Source organism: Ovis aries, chromosome 2 (genome assembly GCF_016772045.2).
Source record: "Ovis aries strain OAR_USU_Benz2616 breed Rambouillet chromosome 2, ARS-UI_Ramb_v3.0, whole genome shotgun sequence".
Taxonomy (NCBI): domain Eukaryota; kingdom Metazoa; phylum Chordata; class Mammalia; order Artiodactyla; family Bovidae; genus Ovis; species Ovis aries.
In genome coordinates this window covers 42,705,559-42,729,427 of record NC_056055.1, presented here as the reverse complement: position 1 = coordinate 42,729,427, position 23,869 = coordinate 42,705,559, and the positions used below count along the sequence as shown (strand labels likewise).

Below are 23,869 nucleotides of genomic sequence, written 5' to 3'. Positions count from 1 at the left end.
TAACCCTGATGAGGAGGTGACGAGCCCCACCTGAGGCATTCTTAGCCCCTCCCCAGGCTGCAGTCTCTCCCTACACAGTCTGGATGCTGTGGACACCCATCTCCGACTGCCACTCTGTCACAGCCCCAGTCTCTGTTCAAGCTCCTGCCTCTGTAGAGGGGGGAGAAAGAACCGTGCGGACTTCCCTAGGGTCAGCTCCGTCTCCTGGGGTTCCAGTCTATCATAAAGGTTCACAGAGCCCTGTGGGTTCTGCTCCATAAACAGGCAAGAGAGTCTGCCCAAAGGCAGACTCCAGGACCTCCGCAGGAGGAAAACTGTTACTGTTATTCAGTCATGTCTGACTCTTTGCGACCCCATGGACTGCAGCACGCCAGGCTTCCCTGTCCTTCACTATCGCCCAGAATTTGCTCAAACTCATGTCCATTGAGTCGGTGATGCCATCCAACCATCTCATTCTCTGTATGAAAAACTGTATGTGACATGAAGTTTTTCCAGCAGGAACTCCGGGCCCCCAGGTCACACTGGGTTCACACAGGCTGCGAGTGGAATGGAGCAGCGCCTGAACCCTGGGACCTCTCATTACATTCCCCGGGCCTCACAGAGAAGAAGAACCAAGGGACAAACCTGAAGGAGCAGCCTGTGAAACAGTGCCTGCCTGGGATGTGAACTCCATCTTTCACTGATGGTGCCTTACGCACTCATAGCTTAAGCAGGAAGAATCACCCCAGGAGCTTCAAACTGTTAAGAGCCAAATCCATTTGCCTGCTATCTGAGAGGCAGCCATGATTTTGTGATTAAATACACAGATTTGGGAACCAGGTAGCTGGGTGTCAGATCCTGGCTTCCTCACTCATCAGCTGTGTGACCTTGGGTGAGTTGCTTAACCCACCTGTGCCTCAGTTTACTCACTTGTAAAGACTGGGATAATAACTACTGAGAAGAGTAAGTGGGTTCATATTTCTAAAGCACTTAGAACAGTGCCTGTCACATGTCATTGTGCTAAATAAAACAAAGTAATCCGGCAAAGGCCAGGGACTGAAAAGATGAGGCATACCCAATAAATGTCTTTGAGGCTCACATGCGTGGATTCTGTCTCATAGCTGACTCCTTGCCCCGGAGGCAGCGACTTCTGAATGGGGCTGCGGAGGAGGGAGTGCATGAAGGGTTAAACCCCCAAGTGAACAGAAAAACAAGTTCCATCTGGTCCCTGGGACAAAGCGACAGCCTGCAAAGCCCCCAGCCCGGGCTCCTGCTCAAAGGACACATTGCTTTTTAAAATTCCAACTTGTGGCTGCCTCGATCTATAAACCAACCAGCTCTCCACACCCTAGAGCTCAGAGCAGGATTCACAAATGGCAGCGAGACATTCGTGTTCCGAGAATAGGCATCTGAGAGTGTCTTTGCACTCGGGGTACCCAGCCCCCCAGCTTCCTGAAAGGCCCTGGGGCTAGTGCTTCATCCTGGACTCCCGCTCAGAACAGGGACTGCCTTCCAGGCAGTAAAGAGAAGGCAGGCAAGAGGGCACACGGTCAAGGCTCTGACTGGGGCTGGGGCTTGGCTTAGATGCCCCACTTCAGCAAATGGTCCCTGGGACTCTGATGCACCAGCTGTTTTTGCCCCACTTCCCCATGCCACTGCTGGGAACCCACCCCTTAGGTGCCGGGCTGCGAGTGGAGAAAGGCTGATTAATGAGAACTATCAACACTCCACAAGGCACTTGGGGACACTTTCAGAGAGGCAGTGGGCTTCTTCTTGGTTCCTGGGCAGGTCTGTCCATGGGGCAGGTTGTGCCCGGCAATCCCCTTGGGACTCCAGGTCCCTCCATACGTGGAAGGGGAGAGAGGGCCAGGATGAAACACAGGGTCCCCTGTGGGCTCTTTCCTGAGGCAGGGCCCCTCAGTTTTACCTCCCCCGTCCCTGGACGCATGCCCACGCCTACCCCGATAATGCTGAATCCAGCCCTAGCTCTAACCCTGCAGAGCAGGGAAGTAATTCACAAAAAGTTGGGCAATTCAAAGTTACAGTTTCCACAGCAACCAGCACTCAGACCATTTGGGTAGCTGAAGCCTTTTCCTCTTAGCATTCACTCTTTTTTCTCCCCAAATAGCTTTTCTCCCCCTTATTATTAAAGTAATACACATTTACTGGAGAACATATGGAAATTACAGACAAGTGTAAAAGAGAAAATAAAAATCACCCTTAATCCCACCACTCAGAGCGAGCCAATGTTAACATTTTGATGTATTCTTCATACGTCTAGTTCTTTTTTTTTTTTTTGCATGCATAAAAAGATATAATTTTTGAAAATTGGGACTATAGTGAAATTACTGTTTTATCATTTGGTTTCTTTCACTTAAAAACATATTGTAAGACTTTCCCATAGCCTTAAATATTCCCGGAGAACATGATTTTTTAATAGCTACATGGTACTCTTTCATATGGATAGAACATATTCTATTTAACCAATCTATTGTTGAACTTTTAGATGGCTTTCCTTTTTTCTTTTGCTATTTTGAACATAACAATGAACATCCTTTTCCATCAATTTGTGTGCATGTCTCATTAATCAGATTAGAATAAATTCATAGAGCTAAAATTATTGTTCAAATGCAATGAACATGTGAATAATTTTAATATGCATTATCAAATCACCCTCCAGAAAGGTTGAAGCAATTTGTATTTCTACCTGAAATGTACACTCTTCTTAAAAAAAAATCCAAAGTGCAAATTTTGGTAGGTTTTAAACAAAATCTATACTGTTTTAAAAAACTATGGGTCTTTAAATTATAAGTAGAATTGAGTTTTCCCCTCACATTTTTAATGAACTTTCTTCTGCCTATAATCATCTATGAACATCCTTTGCCCCCTTTTTCTACACGATATTCATCTTCTCCTTATTGATTTATAAGGGCTTTTTATGCAATAAAGATAATAATCCATTGCCATATTTGTGGCACATATGTTCTCTCAGTTTGTCATTGGATTTTTATTTTGTTTATGGCATTTTTTAAAGTGCAGAAGTTTCAAATATTATTGTAACTCACATCCCTCTTTTTTTCCCCATCTCACTTTGTCTTTATTTTTATGCCTAGGCAGACCCTCCCTAACCTGCAACCCGACAAGCATTTATCTCTATGTTGCTTTCCCAGCCATTTTATGGCTTTGTGGTTTTGATTTCACACTGACTGCTCTAAACCACCTGGATTTCTTGTACAGGTGGGGTTCTGCATTTGCTTGTCTGAGGCTGGAGTTGGCAGGGCCAGGTCAGAGGTTGCTGCCAGGGAGACGTAGGAATTGACCTGCCGCTTCTGCCTTTCAGGAGATCTCAGCCTTGTAGGCACCTTTCCACGGAGCCCTGGTTTTTTGCTAGTGAATGAGAGAAATGAGCGGGGAGGAGGAAATAGCTGTTCCACGATTACATGCTGGAAAAGGTACACACCTCACGTGGCTTTGTTTCCCATCTGAGATGGGGAGGTGGAGGATGGGGAGCGCCAGATGCATGGGAGCTGGTGAGCAGCTTCAGTCTGAGCACGTTAGCAATCGAGGGATTCGACTCCAAACCTGAAATTAACCATCACTCTACTTGAAGAAAGAACTAAAGGCAGTCTCACTGGCATTGTTGTTGTTCAGTCGCTCAGTCGTGTCTGACACTTTGCAAACCCGTGGACTGCAGCACGCCAGGCTTCCCTGTCTTCACCATCTCCCGGAGCTTGCTCAAACTCGTGTCCATTGAGTCAGTGATGCCATCCAACCATCTCATCTTCTGTCACCCACTTGTCCTCCTGCCTTCAATCTCTCCCAGCATCAGGGTCTTGCATTTCACCAAATACCAGGTTTGTGTGAAGAAGAGCTACAGGGTGAGGGTGTGGGGTTTTAACAGGAAGGGGGCACCTGAAACTTCAGTTTCCCAGAGATGTGGCTCTTCTCTTCCAGCAGTCACCCGTAGGGTCCCAGGAGTCAGTGAATACCTACCTGGTGGGACGCCGTGATCCTGAGCAGAGGGATGCCATCCGAGAAGATGCCGTGGCGGACTGCCCATCTCTGTCCAGCCTCAGGAGACTACTGCCTTCCTTCCATTGTCCCTATTTCAGTTCAGCCTCCCCCCCGCCCAAAGTTTTTGCCAAGGCTGCTTGCCCAGCTTCTAAAGTGGTCTCTGCATGTGATGACAAGGCAAAGGATTTACTCATCCATTCCACAGGTTTGCCTGTGTGCTTAGACGCTTCAGTCATGTCTGAGCCTTTGTGACACTATGGACTGTAGTCTGCCACCAGACTCCTCTGCCGATGGGATTCTCCAGGCAGGAATACGGCAGTGGGTTACCATGCCCTCCTCCAGAGGATCTTCCCGACCCAGGGATCGAACCTGCGTCTCCTGTGCCTCCTGCATTGCAGGTGGGTTCTTTACCACTACAGCCACCTGGGAAACCCTTCCAAAGGTTTCCCAGTGTCTGTTCTCTGCATAGCACTGTGTCCAGTCATGGAGCTCTATTCCTTTCCAATGAGGTATAAAACATGTCCCTTCCATCTCTAGCTCTCTTCTGCTATCTCTTCTTAACCCTTAAACCTCCCCTACAACCCTCTGCCTTGTATGCCAAATCTTCTAGATACCGCCTCCACTGACGTGTTGCAGGATGCACTAGGCACCTAGGTGTTGGAGAAGATTATTATAACCACCGTCACCACTACCAGCACCAGCACCACCACCATCACCATCATCATTTTTGGAATGCTTCCTGTGTCGGCACTGACAGGCTTTATATATGTGATCTCTCGCAACCATCATTCAATAATCTTCATTCAGAAAACATCTATTGTGTCTGCAGTGTAGCAGAGAAGGAGAAGAAGGAAGCAGATGATAAGATGGTTAGACAGCATCACTGATTCAATGGACATAAACCTGAGTAAACTCCGGGAGATAGTGAAAGACAGGGAGGCCTGGCATGCTGGAGTCCACGGGGTTGCAAAGAGGTGGACATGACTTGGCAACTGAACAACAACAACAATGTGGCAGACACTGCTAGTGCTTGGGATGCATCCGGGAATAAGCCAAAGACTCTTGCCCTTATGGAGCTTATATTCTAGCTGTGGGGTCAGGGCGGGGACAGGCAAACAAAACGTAAACACAATAACTGAAGAACTGATGTGCAGGTTGGAAGGTGATAAACATGATAGGAAGAAGTAGAGAGGGATAAGGGGCTCGGGGTGCCAGGCCGAGGGGCTGGGAAGGCCTCCTGGAGGTGATGGCATTTAAGCAGAGTCAGAAGCAGGGGAGGATGTGACGATGTGAGGGGGAGAAGAGACACAGGCAGAGGGAAGCACTGCGCAGAGGCCCTGGAGCAGATGAGACGCTAGGAGGCCTGGAGCCAGCGAGCAAGGCGAAAGTAGCAGGACTGAGGTCAGAGGGGTGACAATGGGCCAGGTCACATGGGGTCCTGTAAGCCATTGTGAGCACGCTGGCTCTTACTTTCTGGTGACCTGAGGAGAAACGGAAGGATTCTGGGCAGAGGAGTGAGCTGATCTGACCAGGAGATGTAAAAGCTTGCTCTGGCTGCTCTGTTGAGGACAGGCTGGCTGTTCGGGGTAGCTGTGGTAGCCTGGAGACCAGGTAGGAGGCTGTTGCAATAATTCAGGCAGAGAGGGTGTGGCCCTGGCCGGTGTTAACCGCAGAGGAGAGAGAAGTGGTCAGTGACTGGACAGATTCCCAGCGACTGGGACGCATGTGTGATGGGAGAGAAGGGGCAGTTACTGAAGATGCCAGGATGTCCAGCTGGCACAACTTGGGGCTGGGGCAGCTCTGCCGAGACGGGGATGATGGCAGAAGGTGCGTGTTTGGAGAGGGTGGGGACGGAGCACTGGCATTGGATGTGTTGCCTGTGAGGGTCCATCAGACACCCCCGTGGCCATGTGAGTAGGAGAGCATACAGACGACACTTACAGGCGTGACACTGAGGCCTGGGCTATCCCACAAGAAGAGGCTGGTGGGAGGAGGAGCACCCAGCAGAGGGGCTGAATAAGTGAAGAACTAGAAGCAAGTAGGAGTGTGTGGGTACCTGAAGCCAGGTGAAAACCATCCATCTATCTACGAGGAAGAGGTGACCACCTGGACCAAATGCTACTGATGGACCCGGAAAAGACTGGGACGGATGACTGGTTGCTCATCTTACCAGAAGTGGATCTCATACCCATTTTAAGGTGAGGGAAAGGAATCTCAGTGAGAAGCAACTTGCCCAAGGTCATGGTGTTACGGGCAACAGATTAGGGTGTGAGATGAGGTCTCTGCAAGGCCAGGGAACTGCAAGCTTCTCAGACCAATCCTGGGGCTCCAAGAGCTCTGTGAACGGAAAAACCAACTCTCACAGCCGGTAGCTCTCAGTCCCGCCAGACCATCCTGACTCTGCAGGTCAAGTCTGCAGGCAAGCGAAATGGGATGAACAGAGGACCACCAGCACAATTTAAAATAACTTTTTACTACCAGTTGGGATGTGAGGGCCTGCGTTTGCCCTTCTCGCTTTCCAACCGGTTGTTTCACCCACCAGTCTACCAGCCTGGCCCCTAGGGCATTTCAAGTTAGTGGTGCCTAGTGTCAGCAATTCTACTCCAGGCATATTTGTATTTGAATAGAAGGGTATCCCCACAGCCAGCTGGCCCAGGAGAGGTGAGCAAGGAATGCGGAGGCTTGCACACTCGACACAAATCAGGGACCCTCCGTTTCTCCATTACCAGGTTGTCTCCACCATCCCAAGGCCCTGGCATTGCCTCCCTGTGCCTGAGACCCGGGCCACCCAGCCCGCTCACCTTGATGGGACGGGATGACGGTCGTCTATCTCCCTCTGGTGTCGCCTCTTGGAATTGCAGCCTCGGGAGAGCGAAGAGGCCAGCTCCGCCTTCCAACCCGCGGGGCCTGGAGAGCCGCGCCTACCAGCCGGGCAGGCCCTGCTCCTTCCTGGCCCTCTGGGCCTTGCCCGCCGCTACGGGGGCGTCTAGGGTCTCCGCATGCCCAACGTCACAGGCAGAACTCAGACTTGGGAATCAGAATGTCCCATGTATTCTCTTGACCCTGCCTTAAATTGTCGGGGCAGACCTGCAGGTGGGGAGCAAACCGTCCCTGATTTCTTCACATTTTTGCATGCCCCCTGTGCCCTCTGCTGCTGCTGCTGCTAAGTCGCTACAGTCGTGTCCGACTCTGTGCGGCCCACCAGGCTCCACCGTCCCTGGGATTCTCCAGGCAAGAACACTGGAGTGGGTTGCCATTTCCTTCTCCACCTGTCCTCTCAACCTGTCCCTTTGCTATAAATCACTTGACATTGCCAGGCCCCAACCCCCAGCAGCCACCCCAGCTCCTATTCTTCTCAGGCCCTTGGCCTGGGGAGGGCTCAGACTGCAGTGGGTGCCCCTGCAGACTGCGGTGGGTGCATCCCTCCTAGCAGATGCCCTCCCCACCTCCTCCCCTCACCCCTCAGTCCCCAAGTGTTAAGAAACAGTAAAGGACATTATGCCTTATTTTAAATTCCTCCTGGTCTTTCTCTGAACTCCTCTGTAAAGCCACCTCCCCCTCTCCAGCACGAGCCTACAAAAAGTCACTGCGGGGCGTTCAAAGTTCATGTTTTTGTCCCTCTAAATGGCTCCAATCAAGGCTGTGTAGCAATTTTAAAATCCAAGAGACTTCTGCCCACACTCCCAGCAGACCACCGAGGACAGATCCCAAGGGTGCGGCGACCCCCCACCCTCACCCCACCCTGGACCCCAACACACACTGGCTGAGTGACCTTTATTCTTTAAACCCGGATGTAAACCCACTGAACTGGCCTTTCAGGCCCCATCTGCCCCCTCATTGAAGCAGCCCACACAGTGTTTTCAAAGGAACATTATTTGATCTGAAAAACATCTGGAGCCCGTTTCCCCAGCACTTGACCGGGAGCTCTCAGCAGACATCAGAGGCTCAGTCACTGAACAAACACCCTCTCTGCCGGTGCTCCCAGAAACAGCCCTGTGGACTGGGGATGGGCGGATTTATAGAAAGGTCTGACCAGGGCTTCTGTAAACCCTGGAGCAGAGAGTATGATGATGGAAAAGGTGGTGGGGGATAAAGAGGACTGGAAATGAAGGTCAAGGCCAAGAAGCTCCGAGACGAAGGCGCCTGGGAGCAAAACATCAGCCATGGAAGGGCTCCTCCTGAGGTCATCCTCTTAGCAATGGCTGCAACTTACATTCACACAGCTACAAGATGCCCCTCGTGGGCAGGAATGTATAAGACCCCGATGCCGGGAAAGATTGAAGGCAGGAGGAGAAGCGAACGACGGACGATGAGATGGTTAGATGGCATCACCGACTCAATGCACATGAGTTTGAGCAAACTCCAGGAGATGGCAAAGGACAGGGAAGCCTGGCATGCTGCAGTCCATGGGGTCGCAAAGAGTCAGACACGACTGAGTGACTGAACAACAACAACTGGCTCCTGGGACAGTGTCCTGCAGGGGGCCAGGATCTGCTCCAGGAAATGGATGCGTGCATGACATCCTGAGTCCCGCATGGATATCCAGGACTCTTCTCTGGGACTCGGGGGTGCATTTGAGAAGCAACATCTTGAAGGTGATAGAGCAATGAACTGAGAGGTGGGACACCTGCTATCCAGGGCAGATTCCTCCACTCCCGAGCTTGGGCGAGCTTGACCTTGCCCTTGGGAAGTGTCTCTCATCCTGCAGTTGTGGGGATAATCCCTACTTGGCCTAGCTCCCAGCGTTGCTAGGAGGATCATGTGAAATCCTGCATAGGAAGTTTCTCTATGACCTCAGACTCTGACTGCAAAGATTAGAGACAGCCATGAACATCGTTCTTTTCACCTGGCCCTATTGTGGCCAGAGGCACCCCCCTAAAAGATGGCTGGGTGGCCCCGGGCTGGGGTGGGACAGAGTGGGGTGATTTTAGCAGCCTTCAGCCAAGGACAAAGGATAAAATGACATGTGAGCAGGCTCTCTTCCACACAAGCATCCTTACCTGGGTTCTGGGTGGTCTGCCCACCTGCCTTCCCAGGCTTGTCTCCACCTATCAGCCCCCTTCTCTGTTACCACCTCACCAGCTCCTCTCAGAGCCTCCAGGAGCCCAACCCTTCTTCTGTGCCCTTTACCCTTCAGACTACAAAGCAGTCTTTTATTGTATGACAAGCTATACCATTTATTACGCTTCTGTCATGTGCCTGGCACTGGGTTGCAGTTGCACCTCATTAATTAATTCTTCCCTAAAGCATCACAGGTGTGAAGCATCACGTGGGTGAACCCCCTCCAGTAGACTCTGTACCGTGTCCTGACTTGACCTTCTCCCCAGGCCCACTGCCCTGAAACTCCTCTCCTGCTTGCTGGAGAGCAGTGCCAGGGAATTTGACAAATCTGACAGCTCTTCCCCAGTCTGGCCCTTCAGCAACCTCTCTCTCGCCAGTCTGACCTGACCTCTGCTGGCTGGCTGCTGCTGGCCACTCTGTATCCTCCCCAGTCCCCTGAGGAGCCCAGGCTCCTGGAACACTCCACCCTGTGCCCTCAGATGCCAAGGACCCAAAGCTAGGCCTCCAGCCCTGCCTTCTCTTCCCAGTATTAGACTGATCTGCTCACTGGGTGCACACAGGGGCCTCAGTGATGCAAAGCTGCTGCCACTCACTGTCCGTGGTCCCTGTGGATCCAAACCTTCTCCTGTGTCCCTCGTTTGGTGACAGCACCGCTGTTAGTGACAGTGCCCGATAGTGCCCTTCCTCCCAATTATTATCAACAGTACCTTCCCTTCACTCTCCAAAACGTCTTGTTTTGGGGGATAAATTACATGCCCAGCTTAACCCTCAGCCACCCACCTGCCTGTCGCAGAAACCCAACAGCTGTCCCGGCTGTCTCCTTCTTGGCGATACCCATTCCTCTGCCTTCACCAAGCCCGGTGGACTTGACCGCCTTTATACCTTCAGGCCCCGGCCCCGGTCCATGCCATCACCCTCTGCTTCAGCAGGCTCACCCTGCCTCCAGCCTTGTGTTTCTCCCACCCTCCCACAGGCACCTGGGTGACCTGCCCAAGGGACCTTCTTGAATTGCTAATCTGATCACCTGCACCAGCCTGAAAATCAAATGGTGACCTTCCTGCTTCCCCAGCCTGGCTTCCAGATAAAGACTAGATTCCACACCAGTGCCCATGAAGCAGCATCTGTGACCCCCTCAGAGTGTGGTCCTGCCCCCTCGGGAGCCTCAGCCCTCACCCAGCTGTCCCAGCTTCCTATCTGTCACTGGCACAGCTCAGCTCGGGGTCACCTCCCCCTGGAAGCATCTCCAGACCCCGGCTCAGCCTGGCTGCCCTCCCTGGCCCTCGTGGTGCCTGAGGTCCCTCTCCTGAAGCACTGACACGGTATCCCTGCACTCCATGCATCTGTCCATCTCTCCACCTTAGACTGGGAGCTCAGGGCCGGTGCCCTTTATCTTTGAGTTTGCAGCACTAACAGGGTGCCTGTGGTTCAACAGCTTGTGCACCAGCTGCTGTCCCAGGAGCAACTGCGCTTGGCTGCCCCCTGCATGTGGGCACGGTCCCTCTCAGCATCTTTTCGAAAACGAGCTGGGTGGATCTGCTCATCCATCAGGGGCTGCTCCCGGGTGTTGGAGCCCTGTGTCCTAATCATTTCGTGATGGCAGCAGCTCCCATTTTTCTGCTCTGCGTATAAAAAGGATGGGAGCTCCTGGGGATATATCCAGAGAAAAACAGGATCTGAAAGGATACACACACCCCAGTGCACCATAGCATTGTTTACAATAGCCAAGACACCCGAGCAACCTAAATGTCCGTCGACAGATAAGTGGACAAAGAAGGTGTGGGCCGTTTATGCAATGGAATATTAGCCATTAGAAAGAATGAAATAATGCCGTTTACAACATGGATGGGCCTAGAGATTGTCACACTGAGTGAAGTCAGTCTGATAGAGAAGGAGAAATATGTTATGACATCCGTTATATGTTGAATCTAAAAAGAAATGGTACAAATGAACTTACTTAAAATACAGAGACTCACAGACTTAGGGAATGAACTTACGGTTGCCTGTACACATGGCTACATTTTAAATGGATAACTAACAAGGACCTTCTGGAACAGCACATGGAACTCTGCTCAATGTTATGTGGCAGCCTGGATGGGAGGGGAGTTTGTGAGGAGAGTGGATATATGTGTATGTATGGCTGAGTCCCTTTGCGGTCCACCTGAAACTATCATAACATTGTTCATCGGCTGTATTTCTGTATATAGTAAAAAGTTAGAAAAAGAAGAAGAGTGATAGGCAGTGGGCTGGGGAGCTCCGAGGGCTCGTTCATCGAGAACGGTCTCTGACTCTCCCACATGTGCATGTCTCCAGATTTCCAGGCCTCTATAAGATTTGTGCTGAAACTTGTGTCTCTGCCTTGGGCCGATGAGGGCAAGGAGGTGGTCCCCAAAAGGCAATCACACAGATGCTGTAAGTGCCGTGGGACGTGGGGACATGCCTGCTCAGCCCGGGGAGGGGGACACTCAGGGTCGCTGGCTTGCTGGGGAGGAGAACAGATTGGAAAGCTGAGGACCCGCAGGAAGGACGGCTGCGGTCTGTGTTCCTTCCCTCTAATGCAACGCACACTCCTCACTTAACGGCAATTTCTTCCCTTCAGAATGATTCCAGCTGTTTAAATTCAAGGTGAAGAATAAGCCACAGTCAAGAAGCTTCTCAGGGCCCTTTCAGTCTTCCTTGGCTCGAGAAGGGGATGCGTTTTAAGATGTTTGCCTCCTAATGTCTGTCACAGCCCTGGGGAGGGAAGTTTCTTGTTTCATCGCCTCTCTTGGCTCTCTGCGGCTGTTGGCACTGGGACCAGCCTATTTTCCTGCACTACTCTGCCTTCTAGGGGGCCCACCCTATTTCCTCTTCTCTCTCTGCTTCCTCCTACCCACCTCCAGCCCCGCACCTATCCTGGTAGGGGAGAGACTAATGCTGGTCTGGGGTTCTGCCGAGGCCCCAGGACACCCGGCAGCTTGAAGCACAAACCATGGGGCTCACATGGCTCAGAGCTGCCGCTCCAAGAGGTGTGTCTGCCCACCTGCCACCCATGCCTTCCTTCCTTCATCCACCTGGCCACCTGGCCACCCAGTCAGCCAGCGTGGGGTCTGTGATGCTGGTAGGGGCTGTGGGTAGTTCAAAGAAATACAACACATGGTCTTGTACATGTGTACATGTGTACATGTGTTGTACATGTGTACAACACATGAGCTCTCTGAGAGCTCGTAAATCAGTTGACGCTACAGGAGATATGCAGAAGCAGCCACAGTACAGGACGAAGGGAAGTAAACGCTGGGTTTGGAGGGTAGGGGATATGAAAAATGCTCAGAGAAAGATGAGACCCAACAAAGATTGGGGGGAGGGAAGCGTTACTCAGAGGAAGGCAGTCAGGGAAAGCTTCTCAGAGGAGGAAGCATTTTGGTAGGGGTGGGGAGTACTGGAGTACAGGGTCCAAGTCTGGGGAAGGGGCCTGAGCCGGCAGGAAGACCTCTGCTGGGCACAGAGCCTAGTCCCCCGCCCACTGCACAGCTCCTTCCAGGGCTTCACGGCTTGCTTCGTGGGTGGGCTTCCTGGGCGTGTCCCTTATAAGCTGCTTTGATCACCTTTGAAAGGCAACATCTCCACATAGTCACCAACCTCTTACCCTTTTCCATCAGAGCCTGGGCCCAGAGGAAATGCCTTCGTCTTCTTCTCTCACTAAGGACTCGGGCTTCCCTGTCCCCAATTTAAAGGGACTCTGCACCTTTTCTCTCATGTTTCCTATTCAATATCCTATCTCCCCTCTGAAAACCTGCCCCTTGATGCTCCTTTGTGGGGGGTACCATCCTCTTCTGCTCTCAGCCCTTGTAGAGTAAATGGGGCTGCCCAGCCTCACTGTTTGGGTCAGGGATAAACATGGGATCCAAACAGGACAAATCCAGGGACTTTTAATGGTTGGATGGGGTCAATCCAGTGGGTTAATAAACTAGTAAAACATAACTCTGAAGCTGATAGAGTCATCTTTGTCATTACAGGAAAGAGTGTTCACACACAAAACCAGCACAGAAAAAACAAGTAGAGAAAAGGGACAGATAGCTTCCTGGTGGCGTTGACTGAGCACCTGGATCCAGCTGTGCCTGAAGTTATCCCTGGAGTTTTCAGTTTGTGAACCATTAATGCCTTCCTTCCTTTTTTCTTGTCACAAGCCAGTTTGAGTTGACTTTCGCCTCTTGCCACCGACAACCTCGACTAAATAAATACTTAACTCGAGAGCACATTAAACGAAGCAAGGCATGCACAGTATTCAACATGAAGTGGGTACCACCCACTAAATGGCAGCTTCTGACACTCTAGCTGAACCTGCCTTCTCAGAGGACAGATTTCTGTAAACTTTATAGTTCTACAGCAGTAGAATTCTACTTTTCCTTTCTTTCTTTCCACCACTTTGGCCTGACTATCCTTTGTGAAATTCCTGCTTTCCTTGGATTTCTTATCCACAGCTCTGCATCCTTCGTAAATCTCCAGGTTTTCTCCCCTGCCCCACTCTGGGCTGAGGCAGGGTGGGAGATTTCAGGATCTGGAGGGGGTGATATTTGCTTTGCATTTTGTGTTCATGCCCAAGGACCATCAGTACCAACTAGACCAAGTCAAATGCAAAGGCTTCCCAAACTGGCTTCAAACTTGTTGCGGCCAAGGGCATCAGGGACTCAGGAAAGTCTACACTGCCATCTAGTGGACATATGTGGCAATGTCACACAGAATGGAGCAATATCACTGGGAATGGAGCTCTTGGCTCATACTCCCTCTTGGGACAGTCACTGGGCTCTGAAAGTATTTGGTCCAAACTCCTCACTCCTTAAGGACAAGTGAATTGAGGGTGAAGTCGAGAGTCCTGTCTCGTGGAGTATAAGCATCATACCTTTCCTTGGAGGAACAGGCTCCTGCCCTGAGTTACAGTCACAGAGGCTTATGCTTCCTCCACTTCTTCCACCTATCTGTGTTATGATCCAGGTGGAGGGCTTCTGGCGGGGAGGGCTGACATGAGCATGTGTGTGTGTACATGCACACACGTGTGCGTGTGTGGCAGGCTTGGGAGGGCTGAGGAAGGGGACACCCGGAGTCTCTCATGACTAGCTTGCTCAGCCTCCCAGAGGAAAGGATGTTTGTCAGCGCTGCAGACACAAGCTTCATGTTCTCAGCCTCATAAATTATGAGACAGATCACCATGTATTTGTTCCCTGATAGTGAAAGTCAGTTAAAGAAAGAAAAGACTCTCAGGAATTCTCTGGCGGTCCAGTGGTCAGGTCTCTGTGGTCTCATTGCCAGGGCCCTGGGTTCAATCCCTAAATCGGGGAACTAAGATCCCACAGGCCACAAGCCATGGCTAAAAGAAAAGAAAGAAAATAAAAATCTCCCTCTGTTTCTGAGTAGTCTTCGCAGCCCCACTCGAGAACCTGTCATCTTGTTATCCCTGTGCTGACAGCCCCCAGGCTGGGCCGACGGAGGGGGGGAGCCCTCCGTAGTCCCTCCCTGCCATGATGTGCAGGGGGATCAGAAGGCTGGCAGAGGTGTGCCTGTGGTCACATCCTGGCCATGACCCTTCCGTCTCCACCCACTCGAGTCCTGAACACATCACTGTCCTTGTGCCTAGGTTGACACTGGCACCTTCTGCTACAACCTGCAGACAGAACAAGGATTACCCTCCACCCCCTGACACTCTGGGAGCTCAGCCTGGAGTCAAAGAAGAAAGAAATGGCGACTAAGCCACTGGAGCAGCTTTCCTGACAACTGCAGCTCTATTTCCCCCTCCCATCGCCCTTCCCCAGGCTTGCTACATTCCCAGACCAAGAGAAGCTTCCAGAACAAGATGGTACCGATCATTTTCCAGAAAAAAGAATAGTTCTATACAGTTCCTAGAATGTTTCTCTTTTTTATTTTGGGCAAGTTGGGGCCACCTTCTGAGCGGGTCTCATACTGTGATGCCCAAGAGCCAAGGGCACTGACCTCCACTTGTTCAGCCCACGTGAGAAGCATTGCTCCTTATGAATCGGGTCCTCCCCATCTAGATCACTCTGAAAACCCTGCCACTCTGCATCTTGAGAAAGAGCTCCCCATAGATCCCTCCCTTCTCATTTTCCTTGCCACCCTCTGCATCCCCTGGCCAGTCCCCAGATGGAGCACCCCCTGAACCATGCCAAAGCTCGCAGCCTGCAGCCCCTGCTACCCACCCCAGCCTCCTCCAAGGCGATGGGCCACTCTAAAGGAGGCACACACTCAGGGCAACAAGCCATCTGGTGCCGCCAATCCCGGCTCAGCTGGCTCTGCACATGGTTTCCTGTCACTCAGAGGAACAGACTCAGAGGGAACCCGGATCTCAGAGTGACCCTCCCACTTCAGCCAGGCCAGCTCACTCACCTCCAGGGCCTGAGGGAACTTCACGATTGGTTCGGGCCAGGTAGTGATCTTCTGTCTGTAATTGTTGCATTCAGGAACGATCATGCAGCCGATGTTACCCAACTCTGGGTAGAAAACCTTAAGGCCCCTGTGGAGAGAGGGAGGTGGTTGTCTTGTGTTGGGGTTTTCGGGGAGCTGGGGGGTGCATAAGGCTTCAGTCTGGCCTGTGGAGCTTGAGTTACTTGACTTCTTGTGACTCAGTTTCTCCACCTGTACAGTGGGAATACTAATAATACCTATTTGTAGGGTTGATGAGAGGGGTAAAGTAGTGACTGATGTTTACAACAGGGCCTGGCAGGTTATCGGTGGTCAGAAAGTGTTCACTACTGTCAGTGTTTACTAGTCAAAAAAAAAAAAAAAAAAATCCATAGGCAAACCCAGTCAGTGTCTTTAAAGTAGGGCTGGGTATAGAGGAATGATATTTTTATGTTGCTTTTCTGGAATGTCCTTATTACACAAAGAAAGGTGTAGCAAGTTATCACAGGTGTTCTTCATGGGGACAAACTTCTCTGTCCTTTAAACAATCAAGACCCTCTCCATGCCTGCAAATCCCAGCAGTAGTTGCATAGCTCCCTTCTTTGGGTGACCCGTTGTCCCTGCCCTAGGCTCTCGATATGCCATTCCTTGTGCTTTATTAGCGTTATTATTCATTTACTTTATTTTTGGCTGTGCTCGGTCTTCCGCTGCTTCATGTGGGTTTTTCTCTAGCTGCAGTGATCAGGGGCTCCTCTTGGCTGCGGTGCTCAGCTTTCTTATTGCAGTGACTTCTCTTGCTGTGGAGCGCGGGCTCTAAGGTGTGTGCACTTCAGCAGCTGTAGCACTCGGGTTCAGTAGTTGCAGCTCCTGGGCTTAGTTGCTCCGCAGTATGTGGGATGTTCCCAAGGATAGAAGCCGTGTCCCCTGCATTGGCAAGTGGATTCTTAACCACTGGACCATCTGGGAAGTCCTCAGGTGGTATAGTCTTAATAACTTTTGAAGAAGTTTTAGAGTATGGGTTTTCATCTCTCCTCATGGCAGTATTTTAAGGACTTTTTGGTTTGTTTCTGCCATTACCCCCTGCCACAGCAAACACTGAGATCTAAGGCTGAGAGAGGGGACCTTCTTCTGGCAGAAAGATGGAGACTCAGCCCACAGCCCAGAACTGGAAGGTGGGGGGCAAGGGTGGGGAGGAAGGAAACTGAGGACCAGAAGGAACAAAAGTGTCTCCTTTTCCTATCCCAGTAGAATTGCTGCAAATGTTTATATGTTCTTGTTGTCCGGCCGCTAAGTCGTGTCCAACTCTTTGTGGACTGCAGCGCGCCAGGCTTCCCGGTCCTTCACTATCTCCTGGAATTTGCTCAATTTCATATCCATGGACTCTGTGATGCCAACTAACCATCTCATCCTCTGCCGCCTACTTCTCCTTTTGCCTTCAGTCTTTCTCAGCATCAGGGTCTTTTCAACTGAGTTGGCTCTTCCCATCAGGTGGCCAAAGTACTGGAGCTTCAGCTTCAGGATCAGCCCTTCCAATGAGTATTCAGGGTTGATTTCCTTTAGGATTGATTGGTTTGATCTTATAGTTAAGCAAAATCATCAAACTGACAGGGCCTGAGGCAGGAGATTAACGGGTTTCAGGTGGGACACTTAAGGAGCCTCCTGTTTGCATTTCCTGAGACAGGAAGTAAGTAGGCTCCAGGTTAGGCATTTACAACCATCCTCCTGTTTGTACTTTGAAATAGAAATAAGAACAGAAACAGGGCAAATAGCCAGGCTTTGTCTCTTGTGGATACTTTAAGATAACAGCTATGGCAGGACAGAGAAGGGTTAAACCCTGTTTGAGTAAAAGATCAAGAGGTCACAAACGTCCCCTCCATGGGACAAGGGAGATGCTGCACATGGACAGGAAGCCTCCTTGAGGGTCAAAAAGAAGGCAAAAGCACCCCATAGCAGGTGATGCTGAGGCTCCCCCATAGGCCTCTGGGCTGGAATCCATCTCAGAGAATAGTTGTGCATGGATATTGGGGAGGGTCCTAGGGCAAGTCAATTGTAAAAAAAGAAATCAGATAATTGGCCAAAGATAAACAAAGACCCAGAAGAACTGCCCTATATAAACGACTTAACCGCCTCTTTACTGCATTCCTCACTAGGGGGGACGCCCACACCCTTTCTCTCCGGGTGTGCATCTCTGCCTTGCTTCTGTCTTAACAAACTGTTTATCTGTGCGCTCTCCCAGTTGTCGTGCTGTGTCTCTAATAATAAACTTCATACTCAGTTTTACAGTTTTTGCCTCCTTGAGAATTGCATTTTTCAGTGGAGGGGGGCAAGGGCCAGGGGAATTTTGCTTCTCGCCCCTAGCCTCTGGTGGACTAGCAGCTAGGATTCCTGGTTTTTATCCAGGCTACCCAGGTTCAATTCCTGAGGAGGGAACTAAGATCTCGCTGCAAGCCGCTGCTCTCTGCTGCCTCTCAGATCAGGCCTAAAGCCCCTGAGGGGCTTCCCAGATGGCTCAAGCAATAAAGAATATGCCTGCAATGCATGAGACGCAGGAGACACAGGTTCCATCCTTGGATCAGGAAAATCCCCAGGAGGAGTGAACAGCAATCCACTTCAGTATTCTTGCCTGGAAAATCCCATGGACAGGATTGGCTGGCATGCTACAGCCCATGGGATCACAAAGAGTTGGACATGACTGAGCATGCAAGCAAAGCCCCAGAGGGTGCCAGGGGACCAAGAGTTAGGTCCATCCAGCCAGGCCCCCATCATACCCACAAGGCACTGTCAGCCCAGGGTCTGAAGCCCACATGTTGCCTCCAAGTCTCATTCTTCAGGTGAGGCTATCACCATGGGCCAAGAGCTGGACCACAGCCTCCCAAGAACCTGGCAGAGGGGCCCAGCTGAGCCATGCCCAGAGAAACTGAGGCGATAAACGTGTGCCACTATGAGGTTTGGGGAACTCTGCTGTAAGCAACAGAGAAGGAGTGCATAGGCTTGTCTGCACTTCCCTTGACTGGATGTTCCTGGAGGTCACTCAGCATCATAAGAATCAGATCAGAGAAAAACAGCTCCCTGGGGATGAAAGAAGCTCAGAATCCCAGCTGCCCCCAAAGCAAGGGAGACACAAAGGTCCATGGAGGGAAGGCTTGCCTTCATAGAGGCGCTTGGGGACTCAGGGGACACCCCACCCTCTGCTGCATGGTTCTCAGTGTGGACACGTGGGTCTATCTCCAATCAGTTCTTCCTTAAGGCAGGAGCCCAGAACAAGACCCCCAAGGAGGAATTGAAGGATGAGAGGTGGAGGCTCAGAGGAAAAACACTGCAGGTGAAGGCAGGGGACGGGGGATGGTCATGACATCTGTCTCCAAACATCGGAAGGACCTTCCAGGGACAGAGAGACTAGACTTGTTCGATGCAGGGCCTGGGGCAAAACTAGGAAGAATGGGGGTGAAGTTAAAGAAGGGCAGTCACAAGGGTGACTGTGACAAGTCACAAGCCTTGACACAAGGGTGCCCTCTATGATGTGGGAGGTTTTCAGTACAGAAGAGAGGGCTTTGGGAAGCAGGTTGTATCCCTGTGAGAGTCCACTGGGGCCACTGGGGCCAAGGCAACAAGGAGGGAGGGGCTGAGTGGATTCACCCACTGGACGGCGGTTGGATGACTTTAGTTCTTTCATGTCTGTGACTGAACCTAGAATTCTGACTCTCAGTGGTTTTGTTGGTCTAGTCTGTCTTCCTCAAGAGTGAAGTGAAAGTTGCTCAGTCATGTCTGACTCCTTATGACCCCATGGACTGTAGCCCGCCAGGCTCCTCTGTCCATGGGATTCTCCAGGCAAGAATACTGGAGTGGGTTGCCATTCCCTTCTCTAGGGGATCTTCTCAACCTGGGTCTCCCACCTTGAAGGCAGATTCTTTAACATCTGAGCCACCAGGGAAGCCCCTCAAGCATAGGTAAGGTATTATTCTAGAAGAACTTTTCTCTTAACAATATTTCTCTATTGCTTGTCACAGCACAAGAAATCCCTCCTTTATAGATTAATACTTTCAGGTCCTGAGTGCTAACTTCAAGAATTCCCTGTTAGATTCTAACAATACCCGGGAGAGGAGGCACTTCTCTAGGGGAGTCTCTCAATAAGGTCAGGAGCCTGAACTGAGCAGGATCCTTGGGGATGGGGGGCACAGAACTCAACTTTTTGATCTCAACTTTGGAGTCTGATATATTCCTTTGTGTTCTCATTCTGTGACGATCTTTTAATAAACTTTCCTGGTGGCTCAGATGGTAAGGAATCTGCTTGCAATGCTGGAGACTGAAGTTCAATCCCTGGGTCAGGAAGATCCCCTGGATATTTTACCAAAAAAAATCTTCAGCAGTTATAAAGTCAAAGCTTCCCTCTTGCAATGATGATCTGCAGTCAAAAACTCGTGTCCTAGCATGCAAGCTTAATGCTGGAAGTCCATTAAGTTCTCAAACTGGGGATCTGCTAGTGTCTTCTAAGAAGTCCTGAGAATGACTCCTTGCAATGAACTGAAAATTAATATGCTGAAATCCTAGCCCTAAAGGTAATGAAATTTGGAAGTGGGGCCTCTGGGAGGTGCTCAGGTCATGAGGGTGAGGTTCTCACGAAGATAGAAAAGACTTAACCAGAGAGCTTTCTCACCCCTTCCAGTCTGCAAAGACCCATCAAGGATCCAGCCATCTAGGAGTCAGGAAGTGGGATCTCATCAGACAAACAATCTGCTGGCACATTGACCTTGGACTTCTCAACCTCCAGAATGTGTGTGTTAGTCGCTCAGTTGTGTTTGACTCTTTGAGATCCCATGGACTGTAGCCTGCCAGGCTCTTCTGTCCATGGGATTTCCCAGGCAAGAATACTGGAGTGGGTTGCCATTCCCTTCTCCAGGGTGTCTTCCCGACCAAGGGATCAAACCTGGGTCTTCTGTTTTGCAGGCAGATTCTTTACCATCTGAGCTACCAGGGAAGCACCTCTAGGATCATAAGAAATAATTTTTGTTTTTTATAAGCCACCCAGTCTGTGGCCCTGTGTTGTAGCAGCCCCTTGGACTGCTGTAAGACAGATTCCCCTCACTTGAGATGCTCTGGGCCCTGGACGAGGGTCAGCAGTTGAAGGTGAGTGGCAAAAGAGTAGGAGTGTAGTCAGACGGTGTAGTCAGGGGCAGTGAGGGGAGGGGTTAGCATCACAGCTCTGCCACTGGTCAGGTATATCAGCACCATGGGCAGGTTATTTAATCTCTGGGGATTCCTATCTGCAAAATGGGATGATAATACGTACTTGGTGGGGTCATGGTAGCAATGAAATAGGTCAAGGACTCTAAATCACTGGCAGAACTCCCTACACATACTGGGTGACTGGAGCTCCTGCACGTGCTGTGGTCCCCAGGCCACCAGGAGACCAGCCTATGGATGTCTGCAGCACTGAGCCCAGGGAAGATGGGGTGCCGGTGGGTTCCCTCTGTACATGGTGACTGTACACATAGGATCCATGTGTCCCACAGTGAACATGGGAAGCAAAGAGGTTCTCTGCATGGGGCTGTGATCATGGCTTTGGCCCCGCTGTCTTCCCCAGCTTGGGGGGGCTTGACTGGCCCACCAAAGGGAAAGGCCTGCCTGCCCCCGGGAAGGTCCTGCCCCGCAGAGCACCTTGCATGCATAGGAGCAGCAGCCCTGCCCACCTTTCCTCACACAAAATTTCACCCAGCGCTGTTTCACCAGGGTTACAGCTGTACTGATAGGAACAAAATCTGTGCCATTTTGGGGAAGGGGGAGGTGGCAGAATTCAGCTGCCCAACTTTTTAAGGAAAAAACATATTTATCTCTCTAAAAGTAATGTTAATGTTTGTAAGAATTTGAATGTACTCAAGGAGACAGAGTAAGAAGGGTGAGTCCTTGCTCCCGCTCTTACTTCCGATGGCCTCAGTGTGACGCCAGCATCCTCGGCCACCAGGTTGGCAGAGGGTGTTGGGGGCAGTGGCCTGGGCCGCCCTCGGGATGGCCCATGAGTCCAGGGTGATGAAGACTGGTTCTTCTGACCCACGATGGGTGAGGAGCAACCTGGACTCCGACACAGAGTGAGAGAAGCTTGTGCCCTTGGAAGGGACAGAGCCAGCCTCTGACGCCCAGCCTTCTCTCTGGACAATGTCCAGTGGCCCCACTCCAGCCTTTCCTGACACTTCCAGGGCTTTGTTTGAGAAAAGCAAACAACCACCTCTCACACAGGGAGGGTCTGGTTACACAGCCTCTGTCAAGTGCCACTTTTCTTGAAAGTGCCACTTTGTTGAGGGGAAAGGGAGCCTTCCAGGCTGTAGGGGAGGGATGGTCTCTCTTGGGGTCCCAGCAGGGAGGGTTAAGCCAGCCCCTCAGGTTTGGAGGCCCCAGGGGAGGCGGCCAGATCCAGGTGCCCTCCTGGGGTTGAGAGGACCACCCTCTGGACTGACGGCACAGGCCTATCTCACAGTCCTCTCCTCGATCTCAGTCCAAGTCTCCCTCCACAGACACTGCCGTGGGAGCCAGTGGCCCCTGACTCCCGGAGACCCCCCCTCCCTCTGCACCCAGCCTTACTTGCAAAGGACAGCGTCGTTGTCGGGCAGAGCCTCGTACACACACACGTCATTGTCTTCCTCCTCTCCAGTGACCGCCACCGCGAGGCCCAGGAGCAGGGCTGCTGTGGCCAGCCTCATGGTCCAGCCCATGGGCACCTGGAAAGGAAGGAGTCTTCAGAGCTGCCGGGCCCTCTGCAGGGGGTGCCCTTCCCACCCACAGCCCCTGCCCCAGGGGGCCCACCTGGTGGGGAGAGAGCCCTCTGCTCGCCAGGGAGAAGGGCGGGCAAAGCCTGGGCTCCAGCAGCTAATCCGCCACCCGGACACAAGTCCCTTAGCAGCCCTGGGCCTCCTCCCAGCTGGATTCAATTTACAATCGTGGCCTAGGCCCCTCCTCCGTCTATGCAGGGCTGTGCTCTCACTCGGTCCTGCTGCTGCCCGGGGCACGGAGCAGACTGCAGAGCAAGAGGGCTCATACAAGCCTCTCACACGGCCCACCTCGTCCCGGACACGCCTCCTACCCTGAGTTTCCCCGTGTGCAGTCAGTTGGCCGAGCGCCAGCCTGCCCTTCTGGCTTTAAGGCAAACCCTTTGGAGGCTGGTGGCCCCAGGTTTTGGGGTCTGGGGGTGCTCCTGAGAGCCTGACTTTGCTGGGATTTTGGGAGCAGGAGTGAGGCTGGGCAGTGCCCCCTGCACAGCTCTGCTTCTCCTGCCCACAGCTCCTCTGCTGCCTGTCTAGATGGCCTCAGGGCTGTGGGGTGGGGGTCATGGTTGAACGTGGTGACCTTGTGTAGGAAGGGCCACTGCTCCAGTGGGTGGGGCTGCCTGGCCCAAAGGACAGCTCCGAAGGGCCAGCTGAGGACACCGGGGCGTGTCCAGCTATACCTTGTGGTGGTGCTGAACTCAGCACTCTCCCAAAATAATAGTCCCTGGAGAAGACGGCCAGCAGAACCGCCCAAGATGTGGGTGGCACGCACAGCGCTGTACTGGGAGGAAGGGGGGCCTTGGGGTTGAGCTGCACTGAACAGCTTAGCTGGGACCCCAGGGCAGTCTGCATTCCCTTGGGGAACAGGCCGGCAGGCTGGAGTGTATGGGGCTCTGATTGGAACCAGAGCAGGGCAAAGGAAAGATCAAAGGCAGTTCTCACACATTGAGAGGGGTGTGGGGGACCCAGGGTTCCTGGGCTCTGCTCTGAGCTAAACCACATGACTGGGGGGCCCCATGCCTTTCTAGTGTGTGTGTGTGTGTGTGTGTGTGTGCTCAGTCACTTCAGTCGTGTCTCACTCTTTGTGACCCCATGGACTGTAGCCCACCAGGCTCCTCTGTCCATGGAATTCTCCTGGCAGGAATACTGGAGTGGGTTGCCATGCCCTCTTCCAGAGGATCTTCTCAACCTAGGGATCAAACCTGTGCCTCTTACGCCTCCTGCATTTGAGGCAGATTCTTCACCCCTAGCGCCACCTAGGATGCAGTACCTCTTTTCAAAAACAAGTATGATCGCCTATTCCCTGTGCCTGGCTAAGGAAGGTGAGATCATGGCTCTACAGTCTACGCAGCTAGATCTTTGAGGAAATCATTTTTAGCTGAGCTGGCTTTCTGGTTGAACTCCTACTTCCAGGATCCAACTTCCAGCAAAAAGCCCTTCTTTGGGGCTACAAACTAAACACATTTCTCAGTGATCAGGCTCTCTGAAGTGTGACTCAGGCTCCCCCACAGGAAGATCCTTCCCAAGGCCTCCCCTACTGGAGAGTGTCTCTGAGTAGCTTCTCCATAAGATGGTTGTGAGAATGAAATGAAATGAATTATGTAAGGCACTCAGTAAGGAGTCCGGCACATAGGGAATGCTCAATAGTTAATGGATAGTGTAAATATTCTTCC

General features: G+C 51.7%; 1 protein-coding gene across 4 annotated transcripts in view; it reads right to left on the bottom strand.

Annotated features, from left to right (window-relative positions):
- PEBP4 (phosphatidylethanolamine binding protein 4) overlaps positions 1-22,751 on the bottom strand; it is a 221,424-nt gene extending 198,673 nt beyond the window's left edge. For 2 of the 4 annotated variants that reach the window (XM_012119222.5, XM_060409181.1), the window contains exons 1-3: positions 22,514-22,751; positions 22,015-22,151; positions 15,427-15,553 (exon numbers count right to left, since the gene is read on the bottom strand). In XM_012119222.5, the coding sequence (XP_011974612.1) occupies positions 15,427-15,553; positions 22,015-22,145 (258 nt within the window). In that variant the 5' untranslated portion in view covers positions 22,146-22,151; positions 22,514-22,751. Of the gene's footprint in view, positions 1-15,426; positions 15,554-22,014; positions 22,152-22,236; positions 22,450-22,513 lie in introns of those variants that run through there. The other 2 variants (XM_012119208.4, XM_060409180.1) reach the window with 1 other exon arrangement.
- Between the last annotated feature and the right edge of the window lie 1,118 nt (positions 22,752-23,869).